Genomic DNA, 17,953 nt, shown 5'->3' on the forward strand with positions numbered 1-17,953 from the left:
CTTCAGACATACAGTAAGTTCACAACTTTTCAAAATAAAATAAACTATATAAAAAATATAACAAACAACAAAATAAAAGACCCGTAAGTCCACTCAATATAAAGTATGTAACTCTGTCCACCGACTGACTGTTTAGCCGCACCCCAGTGATTGTAAGGTGCTGTTTGCCTGTTTATTTGAAGGTTGTTAATATTGAACGTGTCATGTGTCCAAATTCAATACTACACCTCATCAGGCTATTAACAATACATCACAGTTAAGTGTGAAGCCGCTAAGTTGTTTCTCGAGATGTGTGTTCCACATACAGACAGACATTTAGTGGAATCAAATACTGATCTATCGCTACTACCATTGATTAATTGGGTCTTATAGCCAATATAAATATTTCTGTCAAGCTGTATACCAAGTTTGTCAAGTTTTGTTCAATACTGGAAACTTAATGTAAAATATAAAGTCTGACAGGAGACTGAGAAAAAATAGGGAAATGAAAGCCGACACTCACTCTCACTGGCTCCACTGTTGTACTGTAAACATTATGCAGCATACTGTTTATGACTCCAGATGTGATATTCTCATTTGGTTTAAAAAACACCCACAGAGAGAAATACCAAACCAAACTTTACCGATGAGGTTTTACCCACAGCATCTTCATGCCCATCCCCCATTTCCTTGATGACAAAGATCAAAGATAATCTAAAGCAAAGGAAAGAGGCTGCAGAGGCATCCTGTATTATCTATAATTACTAATGAATATGAATACTGCTATGAAAAACAGCTGAAATATTTATATAACTTCCAATCTACTGACTAAAACACACTTAATTGTCAAGGGATAATGTAACTATCTCTAAAAGGTTCTAATAAGCTGCTTCAGAGATCACAAGAGAACTGAAGCAAGGAAATAAAGAGACACAAAATCAAATAAAGGCACTTACACAACTCATCTGGGGATTTTTTGTGGTTTTCCAAAATCAAACATACTGTTAAAGGTCACTCAGAGCAAATAAATGACTCCAGACGCCACGTACAGACTCTGCACAGCGTGTGTACTTCAATTCACCACTAAGTCATAAGCTATACTGAGGTCCAACTGGAACAATGCCTGTACAGATCACTTGTGAAAACCCTTTAATCCGCAGCTGTAGGTTATAGGAAGGGAAACAAAAGCACACAGTGACCACACTGCTGAGGGCAAACTACTTCATCACTCTTTCAGAGCTGCAGGCCTAATTTAGCGTCTGCTACAGTGGTACAACATAAACAAAGGGCCTCACACACTTAAACTACACTTATTTGTAACTGTTTAACAAGTGAAAGAGTTTTGTAAATAAATACAACTAATTTATTTGTCAGAAATAACAGAGGTTAGTTTCCCCTACTAACCTCCTTCCCTTACATTCAATATGTAGTGTGAACTCACGTTTCATCAAGAAAAAGCTGTTTAACTGAAATTTTTGTCAAGATATGCAATATGTAAATAAGGTAGTTTTAACCAAAAACTCAAACCCTGAACCCACAATGTTTTTATATTCCCACAGCGTTTCACAAATCTATTCAGTTGTGTATCAATTACCTCTTTACAACGATCTCGTATAGGCATCAACTGCAAAATGTCAAAATGAATTTGTTGATGTGTCAATAATATTTTTTAATAAACATAAATTTCACAGCAATATCACATTATGTTGAACATCATACATCATTGAGAAATATTTATTGTGCTTTATGTGTACACATTCCAAACAATATAACAGCTAATAAAAAACAAAATTTACAACAAATTTACATTTTTCTTTTATATACTGCCGATGTTTGTTCACAAGTTAGATTTGACTTTGGCACAAACCACATGGTTCAATTCCATCTCCAGCAGTCAGAGCAGATAGTGACATCACACTGTTGGACACCATCATGAACAATGACAGCAGTCAGAGAAAAGACAGACATGAGACACAGCAGCAAACAGAGTTGAGCCTGTGATGTCAAAACACTGAAACATGGACGTTCCCTCAGCATTGCTCGAATCCGGCCATCAGGGAAAGGGCAAGAGACTCCACTGTACAAGAGGCAAAGAAAAGCTGATTACTTCCAGGTGAATTATTCCTCTCTGTACAGAGAGGTCTAAAGTAAAACTGTTAAACAGAAACTCAGACCTGTATGATTTCAGTGTTACTTACGGTGGGGGAAGGAGCCGCGACACACGGCCTTGTTGAGTATCGTCACAAGGAACATGTGACAGTTTTTGAAATCTGACTCCATTTTATCAATGGACTCGATCCTGTAATCAGAGATAAACACAATGTTGAGATTCAAAAGGCCTGTCAGGACAGCTGCCCCTGCAAAAGTTTGAATTGAACAACTCATATTTAATAATCCACCAAAAAATTGGCTGCTTTCAGGCATGCACTGAACACCAGTGATCTCTGGACATTCTCCAGAGAAGCTGTATGTGAGAAAACTAAAGTCCAAACGAGAGCTGGACTGTACCGGCCAGCCCCCTAGTAAACATTAGGGGAAATGTCTATATGAGCCTATGTGAGGAAATAGCAGGAGATTCTCCACAGGATTAACCGTCAGCGAGTGGGTGTGTGGAAAAAGGATACCTATTCCAGAACAGCATAAGAGGAAAATTGGTGGAGCACACGTAGAGAACACAGATGAAGATGTCAGGCAAGCTTTTTGGTGATAAACCCTCAATGTGCTGTTAGCAAAAACACGTGATCTCCACAGCAGAATGAATACGTTACTTCCTGTCTCTGCCTGCTGCACCATCCCTCACCTGGGGTCTCATTTATAAAAGAGTGTGTAGGATTCATACTAAAAGTGTACGTACGTACAAAAGCCGTATATGGCGTACACATAAGAAAGTTCAGATTTATAAAACTTGAACCCTGAACGCAATGTTCGCTTTATAAATCACAGTCCACCTGGAAACATTTGTACGTGGATCTGCCTCCAAATCCGCCCTCCACATGCCCACTTTCAACCATAAATGGTCAATGCAAAGCCCTGCACAAATATAAATTATGCTGCTGCCCAAAGGGTTTCCACCGTGAGTCTTGACGGCATCAAGCAATGAGAAGAGGAAGTGAAACTTTCTAACACTGACATTGAGGTGTTTGTTAGTGAGGTGGAGAACAATTTTATGGGACAGCAGTGATGTCACTAATAAAGAATATACACTGAAACTCTGCCGCTGCTGCTGTGGGTAACACAATGTGTGAGATCAGAAATCACTGAACCCTCGCCTCCTCCTCGTCCTTCCATTTGCGTGCACAAATCACGCAGAACCCCGCACCACTGTCACGGCAGTATTTATTTATTTAGAGCATCGGACTGATTCCATCACATCTGTGGATCCTTGCCTCCACTCTGGGATATTGTTTGGAAAGTTTCTTAATTTCTTGTAAGTGTTCTCCTGTGCGCTCTGTGCACTGGGTGCTCTGTGCGCCTGATGGCTCAGTCACGTTTACTGCACTGTTAGAAGATATTATTAAAACCTATTAATGACTCGGCTCTGTAACTCTGCTGTTAAATCAAATCTGAACGTAATTTGTTTTAAGTTGTTTTATATATTTTTAAATGAAAAGGCTCCTGTGGAGCAGTTATGTCCCGCGAGCTAAACTAAGATGTTGGTTTTAATGTAAATGAATAATTGGATCAATAATCTGCTTCAGTTCACCACCTCACTTCTGCTTCGCCACTTTCCCGTCTCCAAAAAGTCCTTACGCATGGGTCAGAGTTTGCGTAGAAATACGCTGATTTTCCCGTCAAGTTAGTTTTTATGAGTCTTTAACGTTTGCGTGAGAAGTGGCGTACACACGTTTCAGGCCCCGTTTTGTGCGTACGCAACGGTTATAAGTGAGACCCCTGAAAAGCCCGGAGATTTCTGTGCTGCAAACGCATCTAAGGAGAGGATTTCCTGCTGCGTGTTCTATACGTTAAAAAGCAAACTCCTGAGAAAGTCCGGTCCCAATTGTGCGGACATCTTCCAGAGTTCATACTGTTGGCTTATGTTGTGAATTAATTACAGTTCCCTCCACTCAATATGAAAGCTCTTACTTCCAGGCTCCAAATCCAGTCTGCCATCGGTCAGAGAAGATCAGGACCAGGTTCAGAACCTTCATTATTGCCTCCTTCACAAAACTGACCTGAGAAAACACAACATTGCATTAGACAACAGGGAATGTATTTAATGTTATAAAACCACATAAGAGGCAGCTCATGTCAAGCTGCCTTGGTCTAAACAACAAATATAAACATGCGAGCAAAGGATACAAATAATTACTAGGTGGAGTTATGAGTATTAATGTATTCATCCGCCTGCCAATGCATTACAGCTTCAGCCAAGCAAAGGTGATGTTGGAGCTGACAGACACTCAGTATTTTGGTCCAGGATGGTAAACACTACTTAGCCATATTGTATAATTAACAATACCTGCCCTCCAGTTAACCCTGTTCCCCTGTCGGTGCTATTTACCTTCTCTCTCAGCAGGCAGCGGTCATGGATTGTTGCCAGATATCGGTAATGGATCTTGATCAGCTGGTCCAGGTCCTTTGCTTCCTGTACTTGGTGCTGAAACTCCAGTCCGGTGCTGTGCAGAATCTGACAGCAAAAAGTACAAAGAGATTGAAGATAATGTCAAAAGGTGTTATCAAATAAATAAGCCAATTAACATCTGTATACTTTACACATGACTGGCCAAATGGTGGCCATAAACAAATCACATATGGGCACTGAGAAGCGTTAAAATACCTTTGAATCATTATATTGCTGTACCATGAAAATGCATTCACACAGCAACAAAATGTGGGTCCCAGACCCCTTCTGAATATAGTCTCTCATTGATCACACCCATGTATTTAACCAGGTCTGAATGGAGTCATTATCACGGTCATGGTAGTGATATTATACTGTTCTTCAAAGCATCACAGATGTGACTCTTTAAAACGTTCTTTTGTGTTTTAGCTGCAGAAGAATGAGTCTGCGCAAAGATACTTTGGGATTCCGATCAGTCAAAAAGTTGACATGTCACAGTACAAAAGTACCGATGTAAATATTAAAATGAATAATGGTTAAAAGTCCATTTCAGTTTCATGTTCCTGGTGTTGTGCATGTCTGCTGTAACAAAGGTCTTTTCCATGATCCCTCTCACCCTGGTCATGATGTAGTTGTGAAGGCTGTTGACAAAGTGCATCAGTTTGACCCGCAGCAGACACATCCGGTGAATCTGCTGATTTATAGGCTCTTTGACTTTCGCCTCCTCAGCCAGCGCTCCCTCCACTTTCTTACTGATGGCATTGAAATCTACAACAGAGAAACATTTCAGATAGTAGAGCACGGCAAGACAAGTATTCACTCGCATAGTATTCATGCAAAATCAACAGGTGATAGATATAGATAATCATAGATATCAATTGAATGAGCAGTTAATGTTTCAAATTAAAAGTACCAATATAAGTAGGGCTGCAACTAACTATATTAATTGATTCTTTCTTTCGTTTCTCTATTAATGGATTTTTAGTTCTGTAATGGAAATGTCTTGAAATGACAACAATATTTTTTCCCAGACTTCAAATTTCCCATTTTGTTGGACAATGATCCAGAATGTAAAATGGCTTCAAATTTGGAAATTTCACATTGAAAGAACAAAAGGAGTTAATTGACTGAAACCGGCCCTTACCACTGAATCGAAGTGTGTCTAAACTGTATTTGGCCCATTTGATCTGCAGCAGTAGGAGAAACACTTGATTGTAGATCTTCTGACACTCGGTGCTGATCACGATGTCGACGGGCCAGGGAACCTACGCAGAAATCAATGAAAATATATATTAATCCATGTTAAAAAAAAGGGGAAGTACACAAAACATTGTGGCAGCTTTAAAAAAGTATAAAGGCAATTGAAGCTTACTTTGTAACTGAGAGTAAGTACTTCAAGGTTATTCACAGGGTGTTTTTTCCTTGAAGGGTCCATGGGCTCTAAGAAGATTGATAACCTATAAAACATAAAATGGGGAAAAGTTTTTTTTCTTCTAATTATATAAAAGCTTAATATTCTCATAATTATCAATATTCTGTCTTAAACGTTGCAGTACCTGCTACCATCCTCTGGGTGGCGCTGTCCCACTGCTTCCTGCAGCTGCACATTGAGAAAAGACCGCTGCTGCCAGCTTTCCTTCTCCTGCACCTTGTCAAAGATGGCCGTGTAAAAGTCGTACATGGTGTCTCCAGCCTCCAGCAGGAAGTAGTTCCTCATGGCTTGGAGGTACTCCAGCAGCCTTTGGAGACACCAAGGAATTCAAACGTTCCATGTGCACTAACAAAAAGTTATTTAGGGTCATATAGTGGCCACATGAGTGCCGCTTACCTGTAGTCTTTTTTCAGGGTCTTCATCAGGTTTCCACAGCACTCGATGTACCGCCTCTCGATGTGGGGGTAGAGGCAGGAGCGCAGGGTGAGCTCAAATGTCTGGCAGGTGACCGACTGCGAGGAACGCTCCACGATGAAATCACCTCCAGAGAAACGCTCGTAGAAGTCACTCTGGTCCAAGTACAACCTGAGGGGGAACAGAATGTAACCAGAATGTAAAACTAACCATTTGGCCTGACCTGCAGGTCTGGGACCGAAAGCATTTAATCCCTTTGAAATCCAATTATGTTTGAATAGGGCCATTTGAGAATTAATAAAACCAACAGCTGCAAATGGGTTTTGCATAATGACGGCTAAATTGAATCCTTGGACTTTATTCTTGAAACGAGGGAATTACAAAATTGTCTCCTGCTCTGCTCTAAAATTTGCTTCACTGTTTATTTTGAGCAGAACAAGTGAGCTTTGCGACCTACTTGTTATTTTAATGGTGTTGCTATTTACCTGGCAAAGTTTATGGCCAGCAACGGATCATGGACGTCATCAATCTCCAAGTGTTGGGCCACGATGGACTGCATCTGTATGAGACTCCTCTTAGTGGCTTGCTGTTCAGTTACTGTGTCGGTCGGAGATTCCTCTTGGCTGCAGAGGCGCGACTGCACCGACTCTAAAAACAGCGTGTATAAACTCTTCCTCTCTGCATCTGCAATGCAAGATTTTGACACAGCTCAGGTCAATAATGAACTCAAACCTAAACCAGTGTAAGGCCATAGATACCACAAAAAAACGTCCCTTATAGAAGAAACACTGACCTCTAGAGGATTTCTCTGATTGCTCAGTCTCCGTACGGTCCAGATTTCTGAGCAGCTGCATGGATTTTCCTGCCATGATAATCTGCTTGAGGACAGGTTTTAGGAAGGACACCATGGTGAGCTGCCCGTGGCTGGAGCCCTGATTGCCTCCGGAGCTCCCGCTGGCCGCATCATTTACTTTCTCCTCGGTCTCCACTGTTTCCGAAACACTGTACAGCGTGTAGGTGGCGTACCAGAAATCCCTGTGGTTCACCTGGACGTCTTTGTTCCTGAACAGGAAGAGAAGCGAATGTCAGGTCTTACAATAGTCATGTTGGAGGAGATCTTTTTTTTAAATTCCTCTCCATCTCTGTATCGTACCTTTGGATGATGAACTCTTTTGCGGGGTCAAACAAGTGGCCGTGAACAATCCATTCATCCACAATCTCCAAATAAGGTCGGACCGTCTCTGTCCATAGAGAAAACAATAGAGCCACCTAGCAAACAAAGACAACAGACAGCGATATTTCCATTTTAACATCAGTGATTTCTGTCTGTTATGTGGATATCACTGAACTGGATTCTCAATAATAAACTCACGTCTTGTTCAGATGCTTCCCCGACATTGTCATACTCAATGATCGCCTTGTACAGGGTGTTGAGCAAGTGAGACGCCCTCACAACATTTGGAGTCTCGGGGGGAACTTCAGCGACCCCAGTGCAGAAGACTTTGTGCAGCACTTTGATCTGAGCCAAGTGAGGACTGAGTCTCTCCAGAACTGCAGACAGCGTCACAGTCTCGTCTGTAGAAGAGGAGGACTCATCAAACAAAGACCAAACGAACAAATAAACCCCTCATTGATCAATTACTCTTAATAAGAGGTGGCTAAAAATACTATGTTAAACAATGTCGTATATTGCAATTGTTGATAACAAAGTCAACAATATGTTAAAACATAATGTCAATCTGTTTGTGTGTTTGTACGAAACCTTCGCTGTGACAAACATTTAAATCTATGTATTTTAGTCATTAACTATCTGTTTACATTTCAAATAACCTAAATTCCAAATCCAAGGATTTTTCAGGTTTCAACAAGTTAAAACATTTTAAGACCATAAATAATGCAATCTAAGACCAATTTAAAGTACGACAGATATGAAGGAATATGCGAGTACCAGAATTAATTACACTTTACTATTGGACTTCCACTAGGAGAGAATAACCCACAAAACGTATCTCACAAACTACAAGCAGACACAGTAGGTATATATTGTCTTTATCACAGCCCAGCTGAGGGTACTGAGATAAATTCTGACCAGGTTGTTTGTGGACTATCAGTTATCAATTACATAATTACATATTAAGTTGAACACCTACCTAAACATATTCATGACAAAATACGTAATATTTGAGAAGTCCCCTCCTTTAGTTTTTTTCCTTGTTTGGCTCTACACTCATCTCATACAGGGCCTCTCCAGAATCCAGCTCACAGAAATCCATTGTAGTAACGGGGAACTTAAATCCCTCAGGTACCATGTAAAACGTCAAACATTTTTTCTAAAGATCACCTGTGTTGTGATCCCAGTGTTATCTTGTTACAAGGAATGCAAAGTTCATGTTGCTGTTCTAATTCAGTGGTTTGCACCTAATCAAACACGCTGAACTTGCCGTTGCGTATGATCTCTCTCTCAATTGTGGTGAGTTCCTCTTTGAAGCCCGCAAAGTATTTGTTGAGCGCCCACACGAAGGCCTGGTAGGTCCTGAAGGGAGGCTCAGAGCCCTTCTTGGAGCCGTAGGAGGAACCAGAGCTCGGTTGACAAGGCTCCGAGCTGTACCCCGTCACCTCGTCTATGAACCTCTGCAGCCTGAACACCGCCTGACCGTACACAGCGATATGCTCTAGCACAGAGCGCAGGCAGTTCTGTAGCACAAGAAGAGAAAAGATGGCTTCCTACGTCTAATGCAGCCTAATCAGATATAATAAGTCAGTTTCAGAATTTTTTACTCACGCTGGTTAGATGAGTTATCACCACGTTGTTCCTTACAGACACTTTTCCATCATGGTGCTGGAATATAAAGTGTTTCTTCACGCCAGACAGAAGCCTACAACATATTAGTCACAGATATTACTAAATAAATCCCTCAGTATGAGTCTTAAAGGGATGAGGGGATTACCAGTGCAACATAATAAGGAGGACTCATGTTTTGGGGATTTACAACATATAAAAATATAAAACGTGTGAGAAGTCAGGCGACACATTTCTTTGAAAGTTTGTAAATTGACAACAAAAAGTCACAGTCACAGTCACAGACCACAGCATCATTCCATCTTACCACAGTGTCTCCCGTATTACTTGGGTCTCTGTGACAAAGGCCTTTTCTTCTGGTAGATACAATGGATCAGTGTTGTACAAGTGCTGATCCCTGAGAAGAGAAGAGAGGAGCACAGCATAAACATTTGACCATTTCAAATCATCTCAACTCCCAAATCCTCTGAAGTGAACTTCGACACAAAGTCATAATAAGAAAGAATTTGTGTGTCTAGCAATAAAGTATTATTATGAACCTATCCATATACTGTAATGTAGTAAACAGGTGACAGAAGTATGTCTGGTCGCATTTGGAGGCTGTAAGGGTGTGGATTTAATCGATAAGAATTGAAGTTTTAGGAAACTGAATCACAATAAATTTGAATAGCTAAGCTCTGAGTGAGGAGCAGAGTATTTAGATTTAAGTCGTATGTGAACTTTGTAGGCACTTTATGTTATTCAGCGGTAGTCCTGGACACATGTGGCCACAACTTTTTAAGATGTGTGAATGCAAATAGGTCCTTGACGACACATGAAGGACCACATCCTCAGCTGACGTTCTATAACCCGCTAAAGATTCAAAAGTGTATTTTTCTTCTCAGTGTTCATACGTTGACTAGTTTTTGGTCACCATCATAGTATCTACACCGACCACCCAATGTTTAAAGTAAACTTAAAATCTTGATGATACTGCGTACTGATTCACTCAGCCCCTTCCAACTCTGTTCGCTGTCTTTTTTCTCTCTTTCTTGCTCACTCTGACATACAAGCTGACATACAAGCACACACACAAACACAGAGACAACACACACATCTGTACACTCAGACTGGTTTCATTTGGTCTTCATTAAAAGGACATAACATACGTGAATATTTGCATACAAAGCGGGAAAGTGAGATCAGATCACAGCTGGTCACAGGAGGCACATTCAGGATGCATTTCAAATCAAGTGTATAAGTGATACCAATATTTCTACAAAAGTGTATCCAATACTGTTGTGAATGATGTGGTTACAAAAATGTATCGAATTAGGGCCTGAAGCAAAGGCAGAGAAATCAGTTTAGAATCTTACCACGCATTGAGCAAGTTGGAGTGTAAGTGCAAGCTGTGAGGGAAACGAGAGGCATGAGGCACCCAGTACGGTGTCACCACATGTTGCTCAAGCCAGGCGCGGGCGTCAGGCTCCCCCACTGGAAACACACAGACTGGAATTATTTTTACACTGACAAAAGCTTCAGAGTAGATTATTGTTTTGATACAATATCGTTTTACATTATTTCATAACCATGTACCTGTCCAGGTGACTGGAACTGGTTTGTTGGTGTTGTCTTGGTCCTCCTGGGGGGTTCTGTCCAACTGGATCCCAGAGTCCTCCCTGCTGATTGGCTGCTCACTGTCCTCATCCTCACTCTCCTCCTCAGACCACTCCTAAAAATATTTTTTTTTAAAGTGAGACTTTGTTACAAATCCATGAGCTGTAACTTTTGTGATACTGGTGTGGCAACAAATGTCCATATAGAGTGGGTTTGGTTATGATCTTCTCACAGGGGTATCTGGATATGGTCCGATGTCTATGTCCTCACCCTCCATCAGATATTTACCCCAGTCAAATGTGTCCTCTGGTTCTGCACAGACAAGTTCATAAATTAACATGGGCATGTAGCATTTTAAAAAACAGTTAGTTTCACAAGGGAAATTAAAGCTGCAAGCAGCATTAAAGGGCACGGACATCTTTGCCCATGTCAGGGAGGTGGGGTGGGGTGAGGGGGGTACTTGCACACAAATAGACACTGCTTGTGCTAAGATTTCCTTTACTCCAGCTTCAATCCTTCTCCTCACGCTCACTTAGCTTCAGCATGTGTGTAAATCGTCCGCTCTCAGATTTCTCCTCTGCTCATGGATTGCTGTCAAAATTCCCCAACCGATAGAATGCCAGATGTGGATTTGCCGTAACACGCAAATCTAAGCACGAGCAGGGAAAAGTTTTTTAAATATGTATGAAAGATCAACTCACCAGCCTCCTTCACCCTGGGTTTCTCAATAAAGTCTGTGTTTGAGGGGGATCCCGACAACAAGAGCAGCAGTGACAGTACGCTGTAGTGTACCTCAGTCTGTAAATAAACACAAAAGACCTGTACTGCGCACTGTGTCAAGTGTTCAGGATGTTGTGCTTTAACCATAAGGGAAACATCCATGAAGAGAAGAATCTATCAGGGATTTATCTTGATGTCAGTGTCACATTATTGCCCTTAAGGCTCCAATTCATTTTCCATTGGCCACTCTCTATAACATACCTTTGTTCCATCTGTATTAGGTAGAGGTGAGTTCAGGAACTCTTCGGTCAGCCTCATCCAACTTCCTGCTTTACTCAAGTCAGAGTGGATCATGAGCTTATCATAGATTCTGGAAAACATGGGCGATTATGCAGGACAGCAACATGCAAACACACATGTGGTGTGGTAGGGTATGTGCTCCTAAATGTAAACGTGGTACACATTCAGAGTATCTAGGATTTATCTCTTCCTTTTCGTGTGTTTGTTTTGAATGGGGTGCCATACTAGTTCCTACAAGAGGGGGGAACAGTGGTGGTTGCCAGTGGAAACTACGGGTACCCGATTATTCCATCCCTTCAACACACACTGCAGGAGGAACAGCAGACAACACTCACCCAGTGATACTGCGCTGGACTTTATGGCTGTCCACGTCCAGGTAGCGATGAAACCTGCCAACAAGCCACATTCGTTATGGACATCCTCTACGTTTGTTTGTGGCTAACGTGATGCTACATGTTAGCAGCTCCCCGGCTAGCCGCTGCCACCCGGACTCACCTGAAATTGGACCAGGCGAATTTCAGTGCCAGCTGAAAGTTCTGGTCCTCCTCGTCCTCCAGCCCGCTTAGACATCTCACCAGCTTCTTCGTCTCTCTCTCCGTCTCCTTCTCGAAGTCGGTCCAGTGTGCCATGTTGCTGTCACCGCTGCTGCTGCAGTTAGCGTGACGTTAGCACTGCGATTGGCCGCCTGCTATCGGCCCGGCTCGCTGCTGCACAGGTGATTCTGCGAGCTAACCTGGAGCTAACAGGCTAACAAAAACAACAACATGTTACGCGTGCCAATTGATGAAAAGGGAACGCAGCTTCAGCCATGTCTCCATCGATTCGTCCTGTGCCGCGCTCGCCTCTCAAAACAAATGACCGCGCATGCGCAACACCGAAGTATTACAAAAGTTTAAATCAGGAATATTTATCTGAAAGCTCCTGATTAAAAATGTTTGAAGGGAAGACGTTAGACACGTACCTACAATAAAACACCAGGAATACACTATTAAAAAGCAGCGGCAAGTTCTCACCCATCTCCCATGATGCATTGCACTTGGTTACAGGAGGCGGTAGCTCTTGGAAACTCTTCTCGTCAACGCTCTCTGACTTTTCTGATTTAACGGTTCTCGCACGCGCCTAGTGTTTACTGCAGTTTGACACACCTTTTGTAACTTTGATCACAGACACGATTTACTATTGTTGTTTGTTATTGTTATGTTTGAACACGAAAGACAAATATTTTGTTAAATTTTGTTATTTCTTTAAAGGGGCGGGGCCGAGCTCCCACACACACACACACGCACTCCTTGTCTCACGCATTCACATAACTTTACTGTGGAGCGCGCGGCGCAGCACAAAGCGCTGTGCCGACCTTTCAGAGAAGCAGCTCCGCACCGCAGCTGAGAGGAGATGAAGAGACGGCTCCATAAGAAATACTTGGTTCTGATTCTGGCTTATTCCGGGTTACTGCTGCTCATCCCCTACGTGTTAGATTACCGGGACAAATCCGCGCAACACGCGGGCCATGGACTCCCGCAGCAACAGCCCAGATGCCCAGATCTGGAGAACACGGTGGCGCTGCTGTGGGATAACGGTTACAAAGTCAACGGCAGCGACGCGACGGAGAACGCCGCCAACCGGAGCCAGTCCCGGGTTAACATCTACGTGCACGCCACCTGGAGGACCGGCTCCTCGTTCCTGGGGGAGTTGTTCAACCAGCACCCCGATGTTTTCTACCTGTACGAGCCGATGTGGCACATTTGGCAGGCGCTGTACCCGGGGGACGCCGGCAGCCTCCAGGGCGCCGTGCGGGACATGATGAACGCCCTGTACCGCTGCGACTTCTCCGTGCTCAAACTTTACGCTGGCACGCAAAACATCACCACGTCGTTCATATTCGGCTGGAAAATGAACAAGGTGATCTGCTCGGAGCCGCTGTGCGAGGGGCACAAGCGCCACGAAGTCGGGCTGGTGAAAGAGGACCAGTGCGCAAAGTGCCCAAAGAGGGACATTAGGGAGCTGGAGAGGGAGTGTAAGAAGTACCCCGTGATGGTGATCAAAGGAGTCCGCGTTTTGGACCTGAGCACACTGGTGCCTCTGATGAAGGACCCGGCGATCAACCTCCAGATCATCCAGCTCTTCAGAGACCCGAGGGCCGTGCACAACTCGCGGCTCAAGTCCAAGCAGGCACTGGTGAAGGAGAGCATCCAGGTGCTGAGGAGCAAGAAGCAGGCTGACAAGTACAAGCGGTTGCTGGTTCCGAGCAACAGGGTGAACCGGGCCGAGAGCTACGTCTCAAGCGCCATGGAGCTCATCTGTGACAACTGGTTCAGTGACATAATGCTGGTGATGAACGCGCCCCCGTGGGTGAGGAGGAACTACCTCCGCATCCGTTACGAGGACCTAGTCCTGCACCCCATGGGGGAGCTCCAGAGGCTGTACCGCTTCGCCAACCTATCCAGCGTCCCTGCTCTGGAGACATTTGCGCTCAACATGACGCACGGTCAGGGGTACTCATCGGACAAGCCCTTCCTGATATCATCCAGGGATGCCAAAGAGGCCATATATGCGTGGAGGGAGAGGCTCAACGTGGAGCAGATCAACCAGGTGGAGGCCTACTGCAGTGAAGTCATGAGGCAGCTGGGGTATCAGAAAAACAACTTGGACAAAGCCACATGAGGATGTGGTTAGAGGACTCGATGGGTTTAAGGTACGTTAAGATCACTCAGAGGTGTCAGTGAGGATGTCTTTTCAATTTCTTAGCAGTAGTTTAACAGTGAAGCAAAACAGAGCAGTAATGTAGTAATGTACAGTGGACTGTACATTACAGTGGACTGTACATTACTCATCTTCAGCTGAACAAATTCCTGTCCATGCAGGAAGTTTGAGGTTTAACAGAAACCCTCCTGCAGACTGCAGGGCTTCTGTTGTGCAGAGCCATGACCTCTGACCTCTACCAGAAGGGGGCAAATGGGTAACAGAGCAACCATATGGGGATCTGCTGTCTCACATTTGTATTAATTTAACATGGTTGCCTAAGACTAAACAAAAAGGTTAGATTTGATCAGTTTCACAGACTTTCTCCACTTAAAATGTGTTTTGTTTATCCTTCCCCATGGATGCTTGACATTCACTGTACATTCACCAGAAGGCGGTTTTCAATTATCTGCTGGAGGAGGTTTATGTAATAGCAGTGTTTCTTGAATTACCAGAATTACCATTTAATTGGAAGACACCATGGTCCAACACACCAATTACACATGTGTGATGTGGAAACTTGAGTCCTCCAATGCATGTTAAGAATTTTTAACTCAGGAAAAGGTATAGCATCTTTAACGAAATCCATCTGTTGATTCTCTTGTTTATTTCCCCCTTATTGTTTTCACAGTCATACCTCATACTGTCTGTGAGCTGTGTAGTCCAGATAGTAAAGGAGTTGTTGTGTAGATCGATAACAGCTCTGTGACACACTCATAATCTATACATTAATGTGTCACAGTGTTGTGGTTGTCTCTTTCACACAGAGCTTTAACCCAAGGTTATTCGTCTTAGGGCTGAACTGTAAACATTTTAGACCCAAGGAACATAACTGCTACTGAATTTTGTTGCTATCGGAGCGAGAGAGTCAGAAATACTCCTCAATGAGCGACTGATGTGATGTTTGATAGAGGCGACATTGTTTTCTCCCTGGCAATGCTTGGTGCTCTCATGGACATCGTAGGGGGCCTGGCAGCGAGTGCGACTGGGCCACAGGCTGTGCTATCGAGAAGGGGATCATTGTATACGGCTGTGTATGACAGCACAGTGCTCCTGGGGTTACCACCGGCCTGTCACCAGCTCCCACAAGCAAGGCTCTTTAGAGTGGGGCCGACCTTCAAGCTGCCAGCGTGGAGCAGATACAGGGTGGAGACAGAGGGGGCCCCTTGTCTCACTGCCTCCACCCTGATTTTTTGGCACTGATAGAGCTATTGATGGAGATCCTGTGCATTATTAATCCTGTTGAATGGGTGGCAATTGTGTTACAATTTGGAGGGTTTTATTTTAATCCTCAGTTGATTGTTTTTCTCTTCCAGGGGCCTTGTATTCAAGGCTGAGGGTGAAAGGCGGAATAACAAAACAAGCAGCTGGAATGTGGTCCACTAGTGAGCACGTCTCTTGGGTTGTTTTTCTTCAGCCGAGCCAGGTCGATGAAGTGGAGAGAATCCGAGTCGACAGAGCAGCCAATCGGAGCCAGATGAATTTGAAACGGGAGGAGGGCAGCTTATTATTACAGTGTTACCTGTATAACATCAACAGGGCCTGGACACATATAAAGAATGTGGGGAGGGGAAATAAACAGAAGAAATAGGGCTAGGGCTGGTTTGCACTGCCGCCACACCGGCCTCCCTCTTTCCTACTGTCCTTTTAGTAGCACTAATCCCTCCTCAAATCCCCTGCAGGCGAGGGCCATAAAAAGCTCAAGATGGGTCCTTATCTGGAGATGACGGCCAGGATCCAGCGTGGCAGCATCAGGTTCGCTCACACCTGAATGACTTATCTGTCCAGCTTATGACTAAGCGTGGCAGTAATCTCGAGCAACACTGACACTCAATAACGGCAACTGGCTCACTAACAGTGCTAATGTAGAGCTCTGAAAGAAGAAACTACAGTATTTTCTGCAAAGGAGGCCTCGTTGAGGAACTATTGTTTCACCCCCGACCCCTCCGGAATCTGGACAGCTGCAGCACCCCACTGACAAAACACTCACATGGGTGTGACATTTTTGAAGAGCCAATGGACGCGTCTCGGAAATCTGCCTCCGTCCTCTGCCAATGGACTTTTCCACAAGTTGCCACAAACAGCAATCGGTACTGAATCGTATTGTGTACCATTCTTACTGTTGTTTCTAGTTTTGTCAAAAATATTGTATTTGTAAAATGCTGTGATATCCCTCTGGTTAAGGATGTGTTGAGGAGGGGTGAAATAATAACCAGCATTCATGTGTTCAACTTTAGAAGTTGGTTGTGTGATATTAATTGTTCTGGGTGGTTAACCTGAAGTTCTCTTGTCAAAGAAAGAAATAACCTGTATGCTATTTAAACTGACTGCAACAAAGAGTTAGTAAAAATCTGAAGAACAAGTGTGTGATTGCTGTGCATGTTGATGCAGACTGCCATGATTACTGGATGACTCAATATTCATTAATTGTCCTTAATGTTTTGGCTTAGTTATATACCCTTTGTACAGAAGAATATAAGGCTCAGACATAAGAAAAAATAAGACGATTTTGAGAATGAAGTTGAAATGTGGAGGATAAAATTGAACAAAATCAGAGAAATATTATATTATATTGAATATCCACGATTAAGTCAGAACATGACTTGAAATAGAACTTGAAATTTCAAGATATTACACCTTTATTTTATAATCTTTTAGTATTCATCCTTATGCCTCTACAAAATGAATGTAGATCCATCCATTACCCATTCCTCTTTATCCTTTCAATGGTTGAGGGGCCTGACACTGACAATGGGCAAGAAGCAGGGTACAACCTTGACAGACCCTTTTCCAGATGAATTGGTGAAACTGTTCTCCAGAATCAGTTACGAGGAAACTATATCAGCAAAGAAACAACATGCGAATCGCCCCTCTCCTCATTTTTTCCTATGCCTGGCCCTAAAACTCTCGTACCAGTAGAAGTGAATGGAGGCTTGAAAACATAATGAGCTTACAGGTGACGAGTGTGAAGTTTTTATTTGAATAGGTCAAAATACTTGATTAACACAGTAGTTATTCTTTAATTGTACATGCGTGATCAAAATGAGCTCTTAGGCAGTTGATCTGATTGGGCCTTCATAATCTTAAATACAATATAATGCTGACAATAACCCATAATCTTGTGCATTTCTTTAACATGAAATAATGTACAATTGGTCCTTGGGAAATCATGTCATCAATGTACTTTGCACATTACCTGAAATGTAATTACAATGGATGTCTGTTTGGATTAGAATAATAATTACTAATGGAAAATAACTACAAGATAAATCATAACAGCCATCCAAGGAGAATTACACATAATCTTGGTAGCATTAAAACTACCAAGATTGTCATTAAAATGTGGTTCAGAAAAACCATGGAGGTTTTGGTATATGAAACATAAATACTTGAGAAGTATGCAAATTGCTTT

General features: G+C 42.9%; 2 protein-coding genes across 3 annotated transcripts; one reads left to right on the top strand and one right to left on the bottom strand.

The window, feature by feature from the left end:
• Positions 1-1,697: 1,697 nt before the first annotated feature.
• tubgcp5 (tubulin gamma complex component 5) lies at positions 1,698-12,602 on the bottom strand. Its single transcript, XM_062396114.1, has 23 exons — positions 12,298-12,602; positions 12,138-12,191; positions 11,764-11,872; positions 11,484-11,580; positions 11,015-11,094; positions 10,762-10,897; positions 10,542-10,659; positions 9,494-9,583; positions 9,169-9,262; positions 8,828-9,080; positions 7,759-7,961; positions 7,540-7,655; positions 7,180-7,448; positions 6,872-7,070; positions 6,369-6,557; positions 6,097-6,279; positions 5,913-5,997; positions 5,685-5,805; positions 5,157-5,308; positions 4,481-4,606; positions 4,063-4,151; positions 2,178-2,278; positions 1,698-2,056 (listed from the first exon to the last, which is right to left on the bottom strand). The coding sequence occupies exons 1-23, from the start codon at positions 12,429-12,431 to the stop codon at positions 2,010-2,012; spliced, it is 3,045 nt and encodes a 1,014-aa protein (XP_062252098.1). The 5' UTR covers positions 12,432-12,602; the 3' UTR covers positions 1,698-2,009.
• A 192-nt stretch (positions 12,603-12,794) lies between these two features.
• chst7 (carbohydrate (N-acetylglucosamine 6-O) sulfotransferase 7) lies at positions 12,795-17,739 on the top strand. 2 transcript variants are annotated; one of them, XM_062396116.1, is made up of 2 exons: positions 12,795-14,494; positions 15,858-17,739. In XM_062396116.1, the coding sequence occupies exon 1, from the start codon at positions 13,195-13,197 to the stop codon at positions 14,461-14,463; it is 1,269 nt and encodes a 422-aa protein (XP_062252100.1). In that variant the 5' UTR covers positions 12,795-13,194; the 3' UTR covers positions 14,464-14,494; positions 15,858-17,739. The 2 variants fall into 2 exon arrangements, with proteins under 2 accessions (XP_062252100.1, XP_062252101.1); XM_062396117.1 differs by having other exon boundaries at positions 16,224-17,739.
• Positions 17,740-17,953: the final 214 nt, after the last annotated feature.

This window comes from Platichthys flesus, chromosome 9 (genome assembly GCF_949316205.1).
Source record: "Platichthys flesus chromosome 9, fPlaFle2.1, whole genome shotgun sequence".
Lineage (NCBI taxonomy): Eukaryota > Metazoa > Chordata > Actinopteri > Pleuronectiformes > Pleuronectidae > Platichthys > Platichthys flesus.